We start from the raw sequence: 22014 nt of genomic DNA, 5'->3' as shown, positions 1-22014 counted from the left end.
TATGTTAACTGAAAATAAAACCCTTTTGCCTATATTAACAATGTACAGTCATTCTATAATTTTCCACGGCACACCAGATGATCTCTCATGGCACACTTGTGTTCCCTGCCACAGTGGTTGAAAAACGATGGTTTATAACTTTATTGTAGAGTCTCAGCCTTGATAGGCTGCCTTTTGAGGACACAATTAATTGGTCCAAAAATGACTAGTGTCACTCCTACAGCCAGGGAGACAAACGGTTATGTTGGGTGAAGGGGTTTACCATTGCATTGTATGTATTGACAGAGGGCACCCTGACCAAAGCTGTCAGTAGTTGTGCAGTAACCTATGTGGTAGTAGTTTCTCCAATAGAAAGTCTGTGGTAGTACTAGGCAACTGCATGAATCAGGTATCACCACACAGCAAGGTGGGACACTCGTGACTGCCACCATGTGGTGAAACAATAGAAGACGAAAGGCGTTTCCCCAACCCAGCTATTTAAAACCAAGTTTTCAGGATTTAAAATTAATTTAAACCAAATATAGGTCTACCTCACTGGTTTCAGTTCATTGCAAATTCATTTCAGTGTGCAACCAACTTCTCCCCTTGTATTTACAAAATGGGAACCGTCTGTTTTTCCATAGCTTTGGTATTTGCACTTCATGTAAACTCCTACTTTAACATGTTCTGCATTGGTGAAGTTTCACCCTCGAGGCCCCCAGCCTTCTGTTACCAGATGAAAATAAAGTAAACCCACCCAGACAAGTAGGCCTACATGAATGAGGGCAGAGATGTGGAATAAAAATGGGTAAAAAAAATCTGTTTCAAGAAGCCCCTTAGGCTTAAAATTATGCTCCAGACAGCCAGTCATTTACATTCTCACATTCTTGTTTACCATTCTGATTAACACAAAAAAATTTTCACAACTGCCGTTCCAAAATGCCCGTCCGTGACTGAGTGCACGTTTAAATTTGACAGGCATACACGTGAAAACCACCTGTGGTGTCACCTACTTGCCAGATTTAGCCCTCTGAACAAATAGACCTGGCCTTGTGTAAGGGGGTTTCAGGGAAGAAATGGTTAAATCTCGAAGACTACGGGTTTCTTCTGGAAATCCGACATCTATCTGTGCATGCGTAGATAAACTGTGGAGCAAGTGGGTGTCTGACCACCACACTTCGCTGTGTCTATTACGCACCACCTTCTCCAAAGATTCACATGGACCTTTAAATATTCAAGCTCAAGACTCTAAACTCGCAACACCACAGGATACATCTCAGTGAGGCAGGTTATCATTCGCCATGATTAAATTCACATTTCTTCTTTTTATTCTATTCCATACGTGGATGGACTTCAGCACCGGGCAGCGCCAATTACGCGCGCGCAGAGGACCATGGCGGCATAAAGTGCAGTGGGAAAGTAACGGCCAAGTGTATAGTTTATTGACCACCGGCTCACAGTACCACCCGGCCGTGCAGGCAAGGAGAGGTACTCAGTTCTTTCTAACCAGACAGAGAACTTCGGCTAATGCGAGAAGATCCGCCGCCACCACCACCAGTACCAACACCGGGGCATCGGAGTCAGAGTCTAGACCCAGACGGCAACACTCCAATGCAGTGGATTCGTCTTTGCCACCACTATCACGGGGATCGGTGACCGTTTTGCGTTCAACTGGTAATTCCCGTAGAATGGCAAACAGCCTCATCACCGGTGACCGGTATTTAGCATCTTTCCGTCCGGGCGCGTTGACTCTAAACACAACTGACCCTACCGCTACTGATGAGCCGCCTGGTGTGCAAACAACTTTACCGCAAGAATACTCTGGGAACGATGCTTCTAGAGGCCAACGAAGTCAAGATGAGCCCGTGACAGCAGCGGTACGTGTCCCAACAACATCACTACTACCAACAACAACTCCACAAGACAATGCTGAAATAACAACAGAACAGCCTGACACCGAGACGCAAAGAGTTAACCCGCCATTTAACGACTCTGTGACTGTAAGTGACGGTGAAGATCTCACACTGGCTCCCACTCCTGTGCCAAGACATGTCGTGCCAACTGTGTTTCCTCCAGCTGCTACTTACAACATCACAGAGGAGGATGCTCAGCAGATCAATCCAGAAAACAGAACGAGTGATCCGTCACACCCACAGAACAAGGACCACAGAAATTCAGTTTTCCACAACGTCTATCCGCCAAGTGGGAGAGTGAGATCACCAGTCTTGCCCCCACCTGCATCAGGTTATGGGACCAGGTACTTTCATCATGGTAGGTGATGGGACAGAATCCTTGAAATTGCTGAAAGTGGCAACATTTTCATTCAAGACAACAATATGTAACAGTATGTTGTTCTACTGTATGTTCACAGTTTTCACAAGTCTGTGTTTTTTTTTAATTTTTGGTATTCTTCATGTTGTCGCAGGCCTTCCAGACCTCATACCTGACCCTTACTACATCCAAGCAGCATCTTACATCCAGCGAGTGCAGATGTATGCACTGAGATGTGCTGCTGAGGAGAACTGTCTATCTCGGTAACGTAATCAGTGTGCAGCATCTTTTCTCTTCACGGCTGATTATGGCTGATATACTGATGATGATGACGATGATAACAATGATGATAAAAGTTAATTAAAATAAAGCCCTACATTAGTGGTCTCCACATGGCAGCGCGCGGGCCAAATCTGGCCCGGGCAAGGCAAGGCAAGCATTTGGCCCTCCATGAGCAAACCATCGGTGGCCATACGGTCGGGGGATGTGTTTGGCCCTCAGCCTCATTTGTGCACCATTATTTGGCCCTTGGGGGAAAATAATTGGAGACCACTGCCCTACAGATTAATGAACAACAATGATGACTGTGCAAGAGAATTTGAATAAAAGTTTCTGCTAAGTGTAGTAGTGCAGGGTAATCTTTAAAATTATTTCATGACGTATGTATTGAAATTCACACAACACAACAACTTTGCTCTTTTCTCTCCCCTTCCATCAGGTCTGCCTATAGTCCCAGTGTGCGAGACCTTGACTACAGAGTGTTACTCCGGTTTCCCCAGAGGGTCAAGAATCAGGGAACTGCTGACTTCCTGCCGAGGAAACCAAGACACGAGTGGGAGTGGCACAGTTGCCATCAGTGAGTTTATTGTGGCACGATATCATTAGATGAATGAAGGAAGCGAAGGATAGCACTCTTCAGATTTTTCTCTGTTTATTCGCCTACAAACGTTTCTGGCAATCACCATTACACGCTGAAGAAGGGCTTTGCCCGAAACGTTCGTAGGCGAATAAACAGAGATAAATCTGAAGAGTGCTGTCCTTCGCTTCCTTCATTCATCAATATATTAGGTGGGATTCAGCACCCACTTATAATCTGTATTAAATAGTATATAGGCGATAGTGTGAGTGTCTCCTTTACTTCATGATATCATAGATTCCAGCTAAGAAAAAAACGCTGCTCGATCCAAAGACTTTATACATTTAATGAAGTTAATTCTGGCCTGAATGTCCATACAAGGTGGTGTAAATAGGGGTGGTGGTGGTGGTGGTGTGTGTGTGTCTGTATGTGTCTGTCTGTCTGTCTGCCTGTCTGTCTGCCTGTCTGCCTGCCTGCCTGTCTGTCTGTCTGTCTGTCTTTCTGTATGTATGTCTGTATGTATGTCTGTCTGTGTCTATATTTGTTTGTTTGTTTGCTTGTACTTAGTGCACTGTTCACATTATGCAAGCACACAAAACATGCCACTCAGAAAATAAGAGAGAGCGAGAGAGCGCTAAACCACAAGATTTACGAGGTGTATATATTTAGTAGTGTCACTACGGAATGAGTAACCCTATTATTCCTCCTTCCACAATTATTTGTGTTCAGGCACTACCACAGCATGGAGGCATTCAGTAATTATGACCTGCTGGAAATCTCCACGGAGAGGAAAGTGGCCGAGGGACACAAGGCCAGCTTCTGTCTGGAGGACACTAATTGTGACCCGGGCGTCAGGCGACGTTACGCCTGCACGGCTCACACCCAGGTAAGAGAAATGATCAGTGATCACAAGGAGTCCTACATCACAGACATTAAGCAACCTGTAGTATTCATTCAGCAGTCAATGTTCAAGTGAGATGGAAGATATTGCTCCTATCATCAACCCTGTATTAGCCCCTTACTGCAGAGCCTATGTTATAACATTACTGTCACCAAAATTGTGATGGCTATGTCTTAATCTATTACTTAAGGGTTCTCTGTACTCTCATAACATTGATGTTATGATGTAGTTCAGAGTTTTCAGCAAATAATGAATAGACCCACCGGTGAGCCCATCTGCAGTAAGAGGCTACGCCAATATGGTGCCTCTGGGTACAATACCTCACAGGCGCCCTCTTTAGAAAACTAAGTTATGGTCATGGTTATGGTTATGGTTATGTGGTGTCTTCTCGCGGGTTGTAAATGGTTGGTGCCCCCGGACACTCTGCTGCTGGCCCATATGGATAATTCGGCCTTACATCTCATCCACAATACTACTTTAGTTCTTAACTTACTTCTAGAAATGATATTGGGATGTTCAAAACACAAATATACTTTTGGAAGAGAGGGAAAATGACTGCCCTGACTTGCATGTAAGAAATAACAGATCTTTCTCTGATACTGTAAGTCGTGCATTTCAGTAACACCCAGACATTGTTTACTATTGTGCTTTTATGATGCCGATATGTGTGTTGTTGCACTGATAAAATGATTCTGTGTTGGCTGTGCTAGGGATTAGGGCCTGGTTGTTATGACACCTACCATGCCAACATTGACTGTCAGTGGATTGACATCACCGACGTCCCCCCGGGAAACTACATTCTCAAGGTGAGCTTTGCTTTTAAAGTAAGTTTACCTCAACCCAGTTTTGCCAATCGCAGACATGACATTTGGTTTTTTTTTGTTTAAAAAAATGCTATTTTTAACTTTAGGTCACAGTGAACCCCACATCCCAGGTGCCAGAGTCTGATTATTCCAACAACATTGTCAGGTGTGACGTGAGATACACAGGCCCTTATGTTCAAGTACGCAACTGTAGAATAACTGGGTAAGTAGGAGCCTACATCAGGAAACTGAACAGCAGAGGATATTGATATAGAGAAGGAAATAAACTTGTTTTTTTTTTTTACTGACGCATGATTGTCATTTTACAGAAACTAATCATAAGGGCTTCAGCAAGAGAAGAAGGGGAGCCAGCAGAAGAAGTATTTTTCTATTTATTGGAGTGTGGAGGAAAGTGGAATGTTTTTGTTTGTTTTAGATCAATGCTGAGTCAATGATGTGAAATTAAGTTGTAATCAGTTTTTTTTATGAAAGTATTCAGTCTAAAATACAGCTTAGCTCTAAAGTGAATCAAATAGTTGGCTAAATAATGATGATACTTCTGGGTGTCCTTATCACCTTATCCTTATTCGATCAGCTTGAATTGAACTATGTAAATAGTATACATAGTGCTTTGTCCCAAGCATTATGCTCATCATCCACAGCGCTTTAGTGTCCCACATTGAAGAGCTGCTTAATGCATGTTGCTACCTACAATATCCTGCAAAATTTGAATATTGCACGCAAAACTGTTTGTGAAACCATGAGGTACTGTAAAAAAAAATGTGCACTTTTATACGAAGTGTGAGCTTTTGTGAATGAATTGTATCTTTGATTAAAAAAAAATACAAAGACAAGCCTCAGTGCATGAGTATTTCTTACCCATATGGAAAGAACAGGATAGTCACGTAGGAAGCTCACCCTCCTCCCATCACGTGTGCACAGGGTGGGTTATAGATGAATCCGGTGTTTACATTAACAGCCACTTGTGAGCCGCATCCACCAAAGGCTGAACTCGTTAGGCTTCTTGGCTGAAACACACAAAATTCTTTGTTGGTTAATAAATGCCATATTATCTACGTATATGCTCAAGCTTGTGTTTTTTTCCTGTCTTTTTTCCATGTAAGGTGCTGTTTGGGGTGTGAAATGGGGTGGCCACGGTGCTTTCTGACCAGCATAGTAAAGGACATGACCAGTGTAAGGATTTTCATGAACCTGGAGGTTGGGAGTGGTGGCACAGAGTGGAGAAATTCCACAGGTACGGTGTCAGACAGTACAGCGAGCATGTGGAACAGTGGAGAGCAGGGCTGGACTGGCCATCTGGCATAGCGGGCATTTCCCGGTGGCAGTGTTCATTTCGTGACGAAATATTTTCGTCATAATTATCGTTAACGATTGTTTTTCCCCTGACGACAATAAAACGATGACGAAAAAAGCAGCATGCGTTTGTACAAAAAATATAACGATATTGATTTATATTTTCGTCAAAAAAATAAAAATGTGACTACTATACCACCGGAGACGAAAACCAATAGGAGGCATATCATTGTCATGACATTTTCATGATAAAAGACCGCAGATGGCTACTTATACCCTTTTCCTTTCTTTGCTCACTTTACCTGTCAAGCGCCAGTAGGCTACAGCCGCCTGGCCCCGCCTGTTCTTAGTGCGACGCAACATAGCCTACACTCTCAGAGCATCTGCGCCAGCCAGGCAACCAGTCCAGTAGAGATAGGCTACCTATTGTGCAATGCACAGATTTTGCAAAATGCTTAGTTGACAGCAATCTCGCAGCCGTCTCGCTAAATCGCAGTTCATTTTATGCATCCAAAGTTTTCCGTTGGACTGTTGAAACCGAACATGACCAAAAGCAGATTGACGCATTGCATTTGAAACACATGCGCTGCCAGCACCATGTTGACTAGAAGTCCGATTGGTATTCATTTCGTACCAAGGGTAAAACTCTTAGTGGTTTTATATGAACAAGACAATCTCTTGCCCTAACCATTATTCTGTGTTGTTGCATCGTTGTGAGGCATATCGTCAAATAGGCACCGCTTGTCAAAAGGCGCCGCTCTCTCGCGCACACGGATTATTGGCTGATGACAGCATCCAAAACTTTGTTTGTTGTTCGTCAAATCACCCTTCATTTCTTCAGTTTCAAGTGGTGTTGTCGGGTGACTAGAGAGAACAACCAAAGCTTTCCTGATGAGACTGTAAAACCGAACACAAATAAAAGCAGAGAAACGAGACGCAATTGACTGTTGTGTTTTAAAACTAAAATTACATTCTCGTCAAGAGACTAAAACTAAAACTAAATTAAAAATTCCTGTCAAAATTAACACTGCCCGGTGGGACCTGCACCCTCGTGGGCACCTATTTTCAGAAATGTTAAATGTTATATTTCTGAAAATAGGTGCCCACAAGGGTGCGGGGCCCACCGGTGAGTCAGTTCTGCGTCGCGAATTATGAGGGGCCCCTTCAAGCAAAAAAGTGCCCGGGCCCTGTTTCTCCGCCAGTCCAGCCCTGGTGGAGAGGCCAGTGTCTGGCCCGGCCGGCCGGCTCGACTCACTGTATAGGACCGAGACGTGTGTGGGCAGTTAAACAGCATGTGTTGCAGAATGCTTAGCTTAAATATACACAGGCCATCAGTAAACAGTACTGCCCTAAAAATATGGCCGTCTGGACCTGGTCTTGAGTACATAAATGTGTGGGCATTCTCACACAGTTACAAATCATCCCGCTGTTGTTTTACAGTCAGATTTTTTGGATTGTCAGCTCTCCTGGGAGGTTACGTGACTCGAAAGGTCATCAGCCTCAGCTTTTTAAGCATTTGCTTTTGGTCACAGCCGTTCTTTCTGTTCCTTTTCAAAGAAGGAAAATTAACGGCAGTTTAAAGTTTCATGGAGGAACGGATGGAGTTAGGCTACCGGTGTTTGTTTTTCCTGTGAGCAAGAATTTACTCCTGTTTTTTAGAGAGGACATGGCAAGTTGGAGCGGGCTATTACATTAAATGCCGCTCTTGTTCTCTCTAAGTACAGCCTGTGTTTGTTCCTTGAAAAGAAATAAATGTTTACCCGGTGTTAACAAGGGTACCATTTTCCCTGAAGTTATGACTTGGCGAGTACTTGTTCATCATACTCTTGGCAGCCTCCAGGGCATCATCCCTCCTTTCTAACTTTCCCTTCATAGCACTTAAACAAATAACAAATGGTCTGTGTGACATCTGTGCATGACATTCTCCAACTTAAGACTAATCCTAGGTGTTATTTTTGGGCCCAAAAACACAGCACTTGCTACTGAGGTGAGGCAGGTGAAACGTTTGTTGGACTGAAACGTGTTATACTTGGCAAAGTGAGAGTGTGTACATTCTGCCATATTTTATATCGTACATGTGTGCGATTATGGCTCTTGCTTTGGCTACTATATAAGCACAGGTGTAGGTTTTGCTAAACAGCTTGTTCACTTGTCCACACAGGAAAACTCAAGATGTATCATTTGGGTTGAGTTAAATTATTCTGACCTTTTATGTCACAAAGTTTGCAACCACATGAAGCACCATAGCGTTGTGAGATGCTGTTAGACACTTTTATCCAAACTGATGCACAATGTGTTGGTCACGGTCTCTGGAGCAGTGTGAGGTTATGTGCCTTTCTCAAGGGCATTTCAGTCCTGGATGAAGGTAGGCCAACAGTGACATACATTTTCCCTACCGGTAAGGATAGCTATTAGAATTCTGTAACTTGAACTCTCTGTTGATGTAAAGACCACCGCCTAACCAGTAGCCCATGACTGTCACCTTATAGACTTATAGACTGGATTTCAAAATGGGAGTAGGCCTATGCCTTTTATTCAGGCACGCCTTTGTATGACAACAACTACTTGTGGCTGTCTTTTCAGACTCTTAGACTTTCTTATCATTTTTTGATTGGTATAATTTTCTTGCTCTTAGAAACAACTGCATCTCATTTGTGTAAGTAATATCTTCAACAGGTACATAAATTGCTGCAGTTTTCATGCTTATTATTCTGAACTACCCTGCCGGACCGACAACACTTTTGTGGATAGGGCAGGCTCTCGTCCATAAAGGAAAGGTCAAACATAGGGTTCTGTTCTCTAATAGACAGGTTATGGTATAGTTTTCAAAGTGGGGGCCGTCAGGTAGTGCTAGAGGGGCCGCGGCAAGTTGGAAAGAAAAGAATGGCAAAACAAAATAAATAATTGAATAAAATAAATTACTTAAGCAAAGAAAAATAAACCAAAATAAGTTAAACAATTTTCCCATAAATTAAGAACTGCATCATAATAATTTGCATCTCTGGAGGATACTGTGACTGTGTTACCGTTTTCTTCTTTACAATGTGTTTATTATGTTACCTGTTTTCATTTGATGGGTTTTGGGATGCACCAACTCCATCAAGTTGTGAAAAGGAGTGCACAGATGCGTGTATCCTTGTCCATAAAACAGGTGACATGGCCCATGTCAGGGGCCTTGGGTGGTACTGATATGCTATTAGGGGCCTTGTCATGGAAAAGTTTGGGAACCACTGGTCTAAGGTTTCTCAACACATCAGTTTTCAATGTCTTTTGTTTTCGTTGGATATTCAGGGAAAGTAAGTGTGAACGACATTACAGGTTAATAGTGTGTCTTCTATTATCAAACACAGCCTCATTTGGTCATTTTGCCTCGTGACGTCACGCAGTGCTGGGAAAAAAATGAGACAGACACCCTGCGCCCTGTCCTGTCCCTAGCCTTCACTTACCCAGCTCTCTCTGTTGCAACTGTGAAATCCAGAATGGCCATCAGAAATCTTATTTCATCCACTAATACCCTGCTTGGGGTTGTTCTTCTCATCGTTGTGTCTGCATCGTTTGCTTCATCCGAGAATACAAAAACAGTGGACTTCAATGTGAAACCCGGTGGAGTTGTTCACACTTTCTCTGAGAAAATCGTAAGTGTGTTGTTGTTGTTAGCTGCTGTTGGCTCTACCCCTGGTACCTCACTGACTAGTCAGTCTTTCACACATTTAACATGAACAGGTGGCGCTTGCTTGAGTAAACTTGCAGTAAATATGCCGAAAACGTAGCTAATCAGCGGCTTGCTAACTCACTGTTTTGCAGCCACTAATGCAAATGTAGGCTAGCTGAAGACAGGCTAACTAGAGAAGCAGCAGCGTGTGCGCTAGGAATGAATAGTGATTGATTAAGCACTTGATTAGGGGAGTCAGGTACATTGGTCAATGCTGTGTTCATAATGCATGCATAGTGAGCATAGCAAAAAAAATAAAGAAAGTTAAAGATTGTTTCCCATGCATGCATTTCCCTAGCTCATGTGCCGCTAGCAAACTTGCTGCCATTCATTGTGAAAGCTTGCCTCGGCACATACATTTTCATATATCCGTTTTGTTCTCTTCACTATGATTGCTTTGGTTTTGTAGCCTTGGCCAAAATGTCATTCTTTTTATGACTAGCGTGGGTTTTGTACAAAAATTGTACTTTAAATTTTGACACGTAAGTAAGGAAGTATAACAATGCAGCCATTCATTGGTCCGACAGCCCACCGTCACAGCCACAGTGGCAAATCACAACACGCCACCTACAGTGGCTGCTTTAGATATGACTTGATGTTTAGGCTGGAATTACATTGATTTTTCTAGTGTAAGGGATTTTGCAAATTTCTTTAATTTTTTATGTCACAATAATCAGACCGAACTTAACTTGAAATGCTTGCCCTAATGTGAGGAAATGTGCAAGATTGTAGTTCCCATCTATGGTAGTTCCCTTCTCAGGTATCAGTACGCTACTACACTGCATTTATTTACTTACTGTTTTGAAAAATTAAGTATTTGGAGCTAGTTTAAGCTGGAATACCTTTTTGAAATTCCTGAAATAAAAATGCTATGTCTTCTAAAAAATCCACAGAACTCTAAAACTTCATTTCCCATTGTCTTCCAGAAAGACCATGAATGCTCATTCACATATGCATCACAAGGGGGAACCAATGAGGTATGGTGAGCTATACTGTCATCATTGAGTTAGGACATGTTACTTTACTGGAAAAAAAACCTAACTAACTCTACTTTGCATCTATAACTGTTGTTCTGTATATTTCCTGTGCACTTTGTATCTGCTAGAGGTGTTGGTTATGATTATGTCCTTGATTGTAAGTCGCTGTGGTTATAAAGTGTCTGCCAAATGCAATGTAATGTAATAATATTGTAATGCTGATTTGCACAGCAGCCTAACAACTCTTCTCTTCTAATGTGTCCCCGTTCAGCAATGGCATATGAGTGTGGGCATCAGTGATGATGAGCAGCTCATCTCCTGCACTGTGTGGAGGTGAGGTTCTTCAGTAACAGTATCCAAACAGTCTGTCAGAGAATGCACACACATCAGTAGCACAGGTGCTGGAGCAAACGGAAGCTAGCTAAAAGGAAAAGATATAGGTCCACAATACTATTTGATGCTTATGCCATTAAACTTTGTTCAAACAGCATCAAACAGTGTTGTGGACCTACAGTATATGTTTTCCTTTCAGTTGTTCAGTAGCAGTTCATGCAACAAGGTTGTAAATCATTCTAGTTCCTCCTGGCCTTGCCTCTGACCTCCACCCTCATGCCTTGGCATGTCCCCTCCTCCATATAGAAAACCATAAGCTTTCCCCACTGTCAAGTTGTACCTTACTGTAATGTTTTCCCGAGGTATTAAACAAGAGCAATCAAAGACAGCAACCTGGCCCGCTAGCCAACTCTACATGTACAGTGTGCGTTCGTGCCCTAGACATGACCTAAAACATTGTGGGCGGACAAGCAGACATGCTCATCGCAGCATGTGGCCGTCCGCCTGCCTCTGGAGGGCCAGGTAATATAAGTCGTGCCTCGCATCACGAGGCTGGAGGCGGGAGGACAGGGTGAGAAGAAATATAATGATTTACAACCCTGAGCTACTGTATACCACTAGCTGTCAAAATGTCTTTAGTAAAATGTTTTTTTGGGAATGTCAGTGTTACTGTATCTCTCCAATGTTTACATGAGAGCCAGTACAGTACAGGCTGAACAAAACAGTTTGGATCTCTTTCAGAGTGACTATAGTTGATAGACGCACTGTAGCTATTTTAGATGGAGAAAGAATTAGCAGAATGCCACGTTATATTTTCTCTGTGGCACAGCTATGTTGTCATTAAATATAATTGTTAATTGTGTTTGATCAAACTCCCCCTTGGCATCCCAACGCCCCCTTGACCTCATCATAAGCCTGAAAACGGCCCCCTTAGTATTAAAAATTAAATGGACTAATGCCCCCCAATGGCAACTAAGCACCGCCCCCTCTCTGCTGTGTACTCACGAACGGCGTGACGTTTTCCATGAGCTTTACGTCCATTTGTGGGGGAAAACAGCCAATGCAAGTCAATTGGTGGTGTTGGGGTTTAATAAACTAGACTAGCGCTGTTCACGCGCAACATGACGAAAACGTGTTGTGTTGCCGGCTGTTCAAATAATATAGCCAAACACCCGTGACTGAAGCTTGTACTGTGTTAATTTAGGGTAGCCGATGTAGCATGTAAGTTTATGAGACATTCGGTTTGTTTTCCCCTATAAATGGGCGTAGCGCACATTTAGGAGCGAAGTGCCCAGACGGTCGTTCATGAGTATCCTTCTCAACGCCCCTTAGAGCTCCCCACACCCCCTGGTGGGCTGTACCGGCCCGTTGAGAAACACTAGTCTGGATGAACTTGTAGTAGAGAACATAAAGAAGCTATATAGAGTGTCATACAACATCATTAAGTGACAAACCTCATACTGTGTCAAAAAACCTTTCCCACATGTTGTAAACAGAATTCTACTTTTAGAATGGTAAATTGTTCCCTGACATATCCATAAGCCTAACCTGTCACTGAAGTAAGGTTTAGGTACCTCTAGTTCTGTCATTAAGAACAAAATGACAAACTACATACAAAACAAAAATTATCGGGGGGGAAAACTTGAAATGCATCAAAACATGAAATGGATCAAAGTGGCATGTTATTTATATGCAATGTCTTGATGCCACATTGTCTGTTTTCTGACAGACCACAAGGGAAGTCCTACCTGTTTTTCACCCAGTTCAAGGGGGAGATCTCAGGATCAAGACTTGAATACGCAAGCGCTTACGTGAGTATACTCATTGATTGTCTTTATTTCGGTCATGTGTTCTGGTCCTCAGAATTATTGCTGACAAATACAAACCACTGTAATACATTCTCCACACACAGCAGCAGCATAAATGCTTAACATTTTCTCTGTAGGAAAGTATTATAAAACTGTTGAAACCCATTGTACATTTGGTGTCCATTGAAACATACAAGTCTGTTTTTTAGTGCTAGAAAGTACATTGTAGAAGGAAAGCAGGACCCTTTAATCATCCAACTGGAAATACACAAATTGCTTCACATAAATCATCTCACACGAGCAAGACGCTTGTTCTTGAGGGGAATGTCTTTTTGGTCAAGTTGAATGTGCTGTGATATTCATGATGTGTAGAGGACCACAGACTTGCATGCCTTTCTGTATTCATTGACCCATCTAGTTTGATTCACTGTTCTTCTTAAAGGTGCACTGTGTAGGATGGTGGCAAGAGTAGGTATTGCAACCATGAATATTAATAAATAATAAACCAATATTTACTAGTATGACCAAATGACAGTAAGTTTTGCAGCAAAAAATGCATATTTCTGGAAATTCAAAATTGCAGACGATGGAGAAGATCCCCCTTTTCATGTATGTGAAATGCAATTTCCCCAGTCATAATGAATACCTTAGACTTTAATGGTGGTAGTAAGTATTAAAAAGGTAAGATTTGTGAATGGGCTGCATGAATTCTGGAAACGAACTACTAAAAATATTACACAGTGCACCTTTAAGGCCGTATGAGAGCCGCGATTGTCCTGATTAGTCTCTCTGTAGAGGTTAGTCATACATATTGCATGAAGCTTGATCATAGAGCGCTACACACACTACAAAAGTAGGTAGCATGTGCACACACAGGCTCCTTTGTGCACACACACCATGTACTGTTTACCATACACTTGGCCCCACCCCTCTCCTCAAACAGTGCAGATACAGAGCGTGCTTATACTGCGTGTTGAACAAGTGATCGGATGCTGCTTATACAGCCTGTGCTCTTCTTCGACCGAGCTGTGTCGACCGACAGCCCAGACAAACAAACAAAACAAAAGAAACCCACTTAAGTCTGCTGCTCGGCACGAGTTGCGCACGCATGCAGCGATTGTTACCCTGAGTGGCGAAAAATAAACAGGCCACATACATGGGTGACCCAGAATCCCTTCGTCGTCGTCCTTCTTGTCAGACAGGAAGTGGTGTGTTTCACTGCTCGTGGCGAGTCCTGCATCTGTATCTGTGCCGGCCTGTGCTCTAGAAATCGGCGCTCGGTCGAAGGTGTGTGCAGTGGGGAGGAGGGAGGGAGGTAGGGAAGGATGGAGGGATGGCGTGAGAGGGAGAGAGGGGAGAAAAGCGTAAGAACAGGCCGCTTGGTCGAAGGTGTGTACAGCGGGGAGGAGGGAAGGATAGAGAGAGAGAGAGAGAGAGAGAGAGAGAGAGAGAGAGAGAGAGAGAGAGAGAGAGAGAGAGAGAGAGAGAGAGAGAGAGAGAGAGAGAGAGAGAGAGAGAGAGAGAGAGAGAGAGAGAGAGAGAGAGGAACAGGCCGCTCGGTGCAGTAGTACAGGAGGACAAGGTCGCCTCGTCGCGAAGTCCTTCACAACGCCAGCTCACTTGTGCAGAATTTTGTCTCATGGCCCACACACGCACACGTCTAGTCGAAGCAGCACTGAAATGAATAAGAGGGGGAGAAGATTTTTTTGGTTATCATAGCCACACACACACACACACACACATGCAGGCACGCTTCAAAACACTAGAGTACACTTCCCTCGCCCTTGTCACTCATCCCCGCTGTCAGCTTGCTCGCGGCTTGTCACTTTGTATTCCAGCCTTCTCTTGATGTTTGTGTTTTTGTCACTCACGTCCCCATCACCACAACTGTTCTAATACCCCTCCCCATTTCTTTTATCCCTCCCCAACAGTCCCAGTCTGCTGTGGGAGGAGGAGGAGACGTGGCTTTGAAGCAAGAAGAGTACCGGGTTGACGATGACTCGGGTAATTTTTATTTATTTTCTTGTCGGCCTGTTGTTTATTTATTATCTGTCTATGTGCCTATCTATCTATCTGTCTCCGCGGCCATCGATCTCCTCTACCTCTTCTGTTATGTGTCGCCTCCCTCCCTCCCTCTCTTACCTCTCAACACTGCCACCTATTTTCCCCCGGCAACCATGTCAGCAGCCATGGCTGTAAAGCGTTGTACTTTGAACTGAGATCAAAGGGGTATGTGTGTGGTTTTTTTTTCTCTCCCCAACCTCACTGTCTAGCAGTTAGCTGGCTCTGGATGCAGGGCCGGCGCTAGGCATAGGCAGACCAGGCGGTTGCTTAGGGCGCCAAATGTCTTGGGGGGCGCTAAGTCGCACAAAATTAGAAGATTAAGCGAAATAAAGCATTGACAATTATTATTAATGGGCACTCAGTACATATGTAGGTAGTAGATCAGCTGTGTTCGATCAGATGTGTGGCACTATGTTTATACATTCCAATTTCTAATTCCACCAAAAACAAAGAGGGGTGCTCGTCTAGGGCACCAAATTCAGTAGAAACGGCCCTGTGTGGATGCTATCGCGGGTAGCTTTGGCAGCTGGCATTATGCAGGTTATAGTTTTTTTCCCCTTCAGTATTTGATCACCTTTGTCTGCAGGAGGCAACAGGAAAAAGAACAGGATCACAAAGCTCCTAGACTAGACTATTGATTTTTCTTTTTTGGCACAAACAATTTGATCGACTCGAGTTGTGCTCATCTTTTCTCCACCTCTCTCTCTCTCTCTCTCTCTCTCTCTCTCTCTCTCTCTCTCTCTCTCTCTCTCTCTCTCTCTCTCTCTCTCTCTCTCTCTCTCTCTCTCTCTCTCTCTCTCTCTCTCTCTCTCTCTCTCTCTCTCTCCTGTAGATTAATCTATTTGTTGATTAATGTATGTATTGCTTTACCCTGGCTTGGAGTAATTGTATAACAACCTTATTGTAAATAAAAGGCTTTTAAAAATCTCTCTCTCTCTGTCTCTCTCCATCTCTCTCGTCTCCTGTCCTCAGTTTCTCATCGGGAGGGCGCGTTCAAGGCCCAGCTCTCCAAGCTGACCATGATTGCTCGGGTCAAACATGACGAGCTGTGACTAGCCGCCGGGAGACGCTCGATCAACTGAATGTGCTTTAACGAGGTGAAGGAAGAAACGGGAGCAGCGTGACCGCGTCACCGGCGTCGTCCTCCTTGCAGAAGAAACACGGTGACAAAGGAAAGATGGGACTGTGAATGCAGATGAAAGTGGTTTTTTTTCTTTCCTCCTTGTTCTCTCGCAGTAACAGTTGCACTGAGAAGCAACTGTTCTTGTACAGTATCTTCTAGCAGAATTTAGTGTTCTTTTTGTTTTCTGATGAATAATTTGTAGAGGATGAAAGGGTTTGGCAGGTATATTTCTACGGGCATATTAGATACAGAAAACCAAAAAAATAAAGGGTTTAGGATATCTTCTAGTAATGGCTGTCTGCACAGCGAGTAAGTAGAAGCCGTGCAGCTGACACCGTAGTGTGTCCAAAATGAGGTTGCTCCAGCGAAAAATAATAAAAGAATGCAGTAGCACTGAGAGAGAGAGAGAGAGAGAGAGAGAGAGAGAGAGAGAGAGAGAGAGAGAGAGAGAGAGAGAGAGAGAGCATGCATCACCCCACAGCCTCAGTCCTCGGTCCTTCTCATGCTCATTCCTAACGCTCGTAGTTTTTAAGCAGACTTGGGCAGGATGGGCTGTCTTGCATGGTCCGTTGGAACAGGCCCAGGGGAGCATTCTAAATCTGTACCCCCTACACAACAATCTCATGGTTATTTATACTCCTTAGGTCTCTCTCTCCCCTTCTCTCTCCCTCTCTCTCCATTTCTCTCTCCAGCACATACTAACTTCCAGGTAGCACTCTTTTTTTTCTCACAGTTTCTGCATTTCTACACGTTTACCTGGTATCTACATAGGAATGTGCAGGATGGTGTTGGTAAAGATGCAGCACTATTACCACCACACTACCACTATAACCACTGCACTGAACTTAACGTGATGCCATTTAATTGGACTATGACAAAAAGACACACATTTCTACTCAAATGTATACTCATTTTCTGCAATTTCCCATGCATGTAACAGGTAAACCTGTGGAAATGAAGGGAACTGTCAAAGAGAGTGTGAACAACTTGTCATAGTGTTAAAGTCAACAAGAGATGGTGACTTATGGGACTTACGGTGTGTGCTGCAGCATGCGTGCTCAGGGTTTCCATCAGTGAAGGGTCTCCACCACTGCATGCGATGTACTGTAGGCTCCCTCCCTCAGACCAGCAGGTCTTTCCTCAGGGGAGGGATGAGATAGCACATCATTAACTTTACTGTCACATGTCACAACCTTGGTTTTTCCCCTCTCATATTGATGGATGTCCTCATACCCTTCTAATTTCCTGTAAGTTCTGCCATTACAGTTCAATAAAGGTGGGTTTTTTTTACAAGACATTTGGGATTGTGTGTGTTCTTACAAGGAGGATATTGTGTTTTCAATACCATGCTACATCTTTCAGTGTGTGCTTTTTTCCACACTGAAAAATAAATCCCATATGGACTACACATTTTGGCAGTTTGTATACCTATGCTATAATAGACAGAAGCAACTCTGATGATCCAGCTTACATTAGCAGAAACATCCCCCCCCACTTTGATTACAAAAATGATGCCTATAAACGGCGTCTGCAATGCATTTCTTGCCATCATAACTCGCTGTAATGATGCTTAACGTCCTCTTGGGGGAGTTGAGTACCTCCCAATCTGGCTGAGAGAGTACTTAGTTTGGAAGATGAGTAATTCTATTATAATTACGTTTTGCTGTGGATGCAAAGCCGTACAGTATAGGTGGTGTTTTTGATTAGCTAGCATCTTTTGCTATGCGTAACACCTTGTATAATGCAGCTCTCTAATCTAAAAACACTGGCAGGGAGCCGTGCTGGTGAGGGACCCACAGAGGTAATTACACGCTGCTCTGTTTCCCTGTGACACATTTTAGCGCCTGGTCAAAAACCTAACATTTAATAGGCGACCACGGGCCACATTTTGTGCTGTGTGCTTGTGTGTGTGTAAGAGTGCGAGTGCGTGTGCGTGTGTGTGTTTGTGTGTGTGTGTGTGTGTGCGCGCGCGCGGGTGTCAGTCTGGCACAAAGCCAGCAGGAACAGCCCGCGAAATAAGAACACATCAATTTCTGTCAGGACACAGCAGGGGCTCTGCGCTCCATACTCACTGGAGGGCTCCTGTCACCCTGGATACGGGCGACCTCTCACAGCTGGTGAGAACTGTGCCAGCAGCAGCAGCAGCCAGCCTTCGCCAGCTAGCCAGCAGCAGCAGCAGCAAAGGCAGCAACAGCAGCAGCAGCTGCCCCGGCAGCCTAAAGGTCCCCTCAGACAGTTGTGGAGAGCAGCCTGCGTTTCACGGGGTACGGAGGTACAGCTTTTGGTTTCGGACAATCCTTGCCCTTGTCCCTGGGCCCTGCCTTGGCTGTTTTCAGGTTGTGGTGGTGGGGGTACGGTGGGGGTTTCTTGTTCCTGGGTCCCAGAATGGATGCCTTCAAGGTGGTTTGTTTACACACACCTGTTTTTTTACTTTCATTCCTGGTTGGCTCACTGGACTGGTTTTCTGGTGGAGAATCACTGTCAGGTGTGTCAGTTGGCAAGGTGTTAACACAGTCCTCAATCCGGTTCCCAGTGGGCTGTGCCTCATCATCGGCCACCATGTTGCACAGCATGGGGCCGTTAGTTTCCGAGGGGTCAGTTAGAGTCCTCTGTGGAGAGGGGATATTGTCGGCTTTGGCCAAATCCGCGCCTCCCCCCTCCTCCGCTTGCTCCCCCTTCCTGCCGCCAACTGTTGTCACCCCGCCGGAGCTTCTGCTGCCCCCCGACGCGTCGCCATGGAGACCGGAGTGCGGCTGATCCCCTGGGGGGTCAATGTCTGAAGTCAGGAGCTCAATCTGCTGGACCACCTGTGAGGGAGAGAGATGACACGAACCGCTAAACCCCCACACTGTACATGTACATGCCACATGTATGACACAAACCCCTAAACCCCACATCGTATTGTACATGTAACCAGGGCTCTAAATTAACACCTGTTAACCCGCCAAAAGGCTAGTGACACGAAGTCACCAACCTCTAAACCCCACACTGTACATGTATATGTACCGTGCAGACAGCATAAGTGATCCCTTCCCTTCCCAGCATTTGTCAATCCAAGAGCTTGCAAGGGGTGTGGGGGTAAAACCACCTCTAAACCCCACACTGCACTGTACATGCCACATGTACAGGGCTGGATTAAGATGGCCTGAGGCCCATAGGCTAGAGAGGTTGCTTTGGGGGCCCCCGGAGGACAAATTTCGTGACAAGTTTACATAGACAGTGTCATAAATACCAGCTAGCTAGGAATTAAGGTAATACGTCTACCAACTGTGATCAACACCACAGATTTTTCAATATTGCATCTTGTCACAATTCTGCATTTTTTAAAACTTTTGGCCAATCAGGGGCCTTCTGACAGGTGGGGGGGCCCTAGTCTGCAGCCATATCTAGCCTGTGCATTAATCCGGCCCTGCACATGTACCTTACAGACAGTCCAAGTGATCAACCTTCCCTTCCCTTCCCAGCTTTTGTCAATCCAAGAGCTGGCAAGGGATTTGGGGGTTAAAACCAGCTTCAAATGGGTAGTATATACACTCTCAATTAACTTTTTTCACCACCAGCCCAAATGGCTAGTAGATGTTAATCGTACTAACCTGGCACACACTTACTAATGGTCCAAAGTGGCTGGTAAGTTGGTCTTTTCTACTAGCCAAACTTTTGGTTGGCAGGAGTCAATTTAGAGCCCTGGGTATACTGTATGGACAGGAAAGCTTTCACCGCAATTACTCCATTAGGAATGATAATGGTCGTGTTGGATGCTGTCTGTCACACACAATGGCAAACTATTAAATAAATAAATAAACCTGTTTCCAGCTGTTATTTCCTACGTCTATGGATGAGTGGCCAGTGAAAAAAATGGCCCTAGCATTAGTTTCTGCCAATGCATACATTTGGTAAATGGAGCATATCAAACAGGACCTCTCTCGTGCATTTGTTCCGCTTAGTGAATTATCCTGTTCGGCTGTACTGAGGTGGTTAAAGAAAGAACGGCGTAACAACATACATTATCTTTAATGGCCGTATTGCTAGATGGACTACACAGCGTACGGTACAACAATTTAGACAATGATGGGTCTATAAATGCAGCTCACCTGCCAGAGAGAGAGAGGCTGCTGCAGGTGTGTGTGCCTGTACTCAGCAGTCTCCTCTCTACCACAGGATTTTATTACAAGCCACATTGAAAGACCTCATCATCAGAATGTTTTTCAGAAAAAGTGTCTAAATTCACTGTAGTACTTATGCGTTCATTAATAATTCATATCATTAATGTTTCAGAGTCGGTTTGTTTTTCACTCCTTCAGGCAAGAAAATGGAAATGTAATTTAGTGGTACCTCTTTCATCTCCAGATGAACCTCTTTTAGGCCGCGCAAAATCCCCTCCAGTTCCACCACCACGCGTCGGATCTGGTCCCGCACGGCCCTCCTCTTTCTACTCGTCCACAACAGCCGCGTTTCTGTTTCTGTCTCTGGCTGCTGTGTCTCTGGCGCTGGCGCTGGCTCCCGAGTCTCTTGCTCGGTTCCCTTTGGTCCCAGTGCTGTACTCGAGGCCAGTCTCTCAGTATTAGTCATGCTCCCATCTCCCATCTGGGAACTGTTCTGTTGATGCTGCTGCTGCTGCTGCTGCTGCTGTTTCTGTTCCTTGGCACTGTTCAGTTCCACAGCAGGAACTTCGGCGGAGAGGATCATCAGAGAGTGACTGTAGTGCTTGGAATGATTGAGGCTCTCCAGTTTCGTGACCTCTGTGGTGGCGGCGACTCGATCCCTGCCGCCGCAGCAGCTGCTCTTATCCGCCTCGCAATCAGCATCAGAATTTAAAGTGGGCTCTAGTAAGTGTAAGTGGTGGTGTGTGGCCAGGTCTTGTTTACCTGTGTCAGGCATGTCAGCTCCGTATGGCTCTCCCTCAAGGGGCTCTCCCTCAATACAGTTGCTCTCTTGTCCCTGGCACTGCTGCTGCCGGCCGTTAACAGGCGAGCCACAGTTTGCTTGACCTTTGAACCGTGTCGTTGAGGGTGCGGGCGAACACTTCCTGGAGGAGGAGGGGTGTGCGTCTGGCGTCAGGCCGTGGTGGCTGTTCTCAACAAAGCGGCATTCTTCTTCGCGCCGGCCCTTGACAAACAGGCAGTGTTTCTTCTGCTGTGGCCGTCGTCCCACGGACCTGTTCCACCTCCTCGTAGTTGCAGGGCTGGGCGCCTTGGGGCCACCACCACTGCCGCCACAGCTGTTTCCGGCCACATCTGGCCGCTCAAAGTCCTCCTCGGCAGTGGCCAAAGGCGCCTTTGTCTGCTGGGGCCGGGAGCGCTTTTTTGCCAGGTTGTTGCTGTTGCCTCCTCCACCTCCACCTCCACCTCCTCCACCTCCTCCTCCTGTACGCCCCTGAGATTTGACAATGTGCTCTTTCGCCGCCAAGCCCAGACCCTTGTGCTGCTGCTTCTTTTTCTTGTCGCATGTCATCTTGTGCTTACTGTTGGCGAGCCCCATCTCCTTCCGAAAAAAGTCCCGTAGCTTACTGTATGGTGATGATGATGAGGATGTCGGCCAGGGGTGATCCGTGCAGCTGCTGCCTCTGCTGTTGCTGCTGTTGTTTAGGTGAAGGTTGTCCCGGCCTCCCAGCTGCCTGCCGTCTCCAAGCATGCCGGAGACGCGCTCCAGCCGCCGTCGAGAGAGGAGGAGGACGGGGGTCCCCCTGACTGCCGTCCGTTTCCCTTCCCGCCGCCCGAATTAGCATTGAATGAGCTTTTCTTCTCTCTCTCTCTTTCTCTCTCACCCCTCCTTCTCTCTTTTCCTCTCCTCTCTTCCTTCCAACTTTCCTCCCGGCTCTCCTCGTGCCCCCCTCCTCCTCCTACTCTCCTCTCCTCTCCTCCTCCGTCCCCCCT

General features: G+C 45.2%; 3 protein-coding genes across 3 annotated transcripts; 2 read left to right on the top strand and 1 right to left on the bottom strand.

The window, feature by feature from the left end:
* Positions 1–1055: 1055 nt before the first annotated feature.
* Positions 1056–5037, top strand: loxl5a (lysyl oxidase-like 5a). The gene is made up of 6 exons (XM_063200159.1): positions 1056–2250; positions 2405–2513; positions 2969–3106; positions 3836–3992; positions 4718–4813; positions 4918–5037. Exons 1-6 carry the CDS (start codon positions 1281–1283, stop codon positions 5035–5037), a joined length of 1590 nt encoding a protein of 529 aa, XP_063056229.1. The 5' UTR covers positions 1056–1280.
* A 4486-nt stretch (positions 5038–9523) lies between these two features.
* On the top strand, positions 9524–17436 carry mydgf (myeloid-derived growth factor). The gene is made up of 6 exons (XM_063200158.1): positions 9524–9759; positions 10763–10813; positions 11085–11146; positions 12876–12957; positions 14886–14958; positions 15991–17436. Exons 1-6 carry the CDS (start codon positions 9604–9606, stop codon positions 16068–16070), a joined length of 504 nt encoding a protein of 167 aa, XP_063056228.1. The 5' UTR covers positions 9524–9603; the 3' UTR covers positions 16071–17436.
* A 933-nt stretch (positions 17437–18369) lies between these two features.
* Positions 18370–21772, bottom strand: LOC134451539 (uncharacterized). Its single transcript, XM_063202044.1, has 3 exons — positions 21527–21772; positions 20474–21421; positions 18370–18948 (listed from the first exon to the last, which is right to left on the bottom strand). Exons 1-3 carry the CDS (start codon positions 21770–21772, stop codon positions 18370–18372), a joined length of 1773 nt encoding a protein of 590 aa, XP_063058114.1.
* Between the last annotated feature and the right edge of the window lie 242 nt (positions 21773–22014).

Source organism: Engraulis encrasicolus, chromosome 6 (assembly GCF_034702125.1).
Source record: "Engraulis encrasicolus isolate BLACKSEA-1 chromosome 6, IST_EnEncr_1.0, whole genome shotgun sequence".
In the NCBI taxonomy this organism is placed as follows: Eukaryota; Metazoa; Chordata; class Actinopteri; order Clupeiformes; family Engraulidae; genus Engraulis; species Engraulis encrasicolus.
The sequence above is the reverse complement of the archived record's forward strand: the minus strand, read 5'-3'. Positions and strand labels throughout refer to the sequence as shown.

Excerpts from the sequence above, each read along its gene's own strand:
- loxl5a (XM_063200159.1), top strand. The coding sequence starts at position 1,281 with ATGATTAAATTCACATTTCTTCTTTTTATTCTATTCCATACGTGGATG. Across the intron at positions 2,251-2,404 it reads GACCAGGTACTTTCATCATG|GCCTTCCAGACCTCATACCT; the intron begins GTAGGTGATGGG and ends ATGTTGTCGCAG. Across the intron at positions 3,107-3,835 it reads GAGTGGCACAGTTGCCATCA|GCACTACCACAGCATGGAGG; the intron begins GTGAGTTTATTG and ends ATTTGTGTTCAG.
- mydgf (XM_063200158.1), top strand. The coding sequence starts at position 9,604 with ATGGCCATCAGAAATCTTATTTCATCCACTAATACCCTGCTTGGGGTT. Across the intron at positions 9,760-10,762 it reads ACACTTTCTCTGAGAAAATC|AAAGACCATGAATGCTCATT; the intron begins GTAAGTGTGTTG and ends ATTGTCTTCCAG. Across the intron at positions 12,958-14,885 it reads TTGAATACGCAAGCGCTTAC|TCCCAGTCTGCTGTGGGAGG; the intron begins GTGAGTATACTC and ends CCTCCCCAACAG.
- LOC134451539 (XM_063202044.1), bottom strand. The coding sequence starts at position 21,772 with ATGCTTGGAGACGGCAGGCAGCTGGGAGGCCGGGACAACCTTCACCTA. Across the intron at positions 21,422-21,526 it reads TGGCGGCGAAAGAGCACATT|ACAAAGGCGCCTTTGGCCAC; the intron begins GTCAAATCTCAG and ends CGGCCCCAGCAG. Across the intron at positions 18,949-20,473 it reads TTCATCTGGAGATGAAAGAG|GTGGTCCAGCAGATTGAGCT; the intron begins GTACCACTAAAT and ends TCTCCCTCACAG.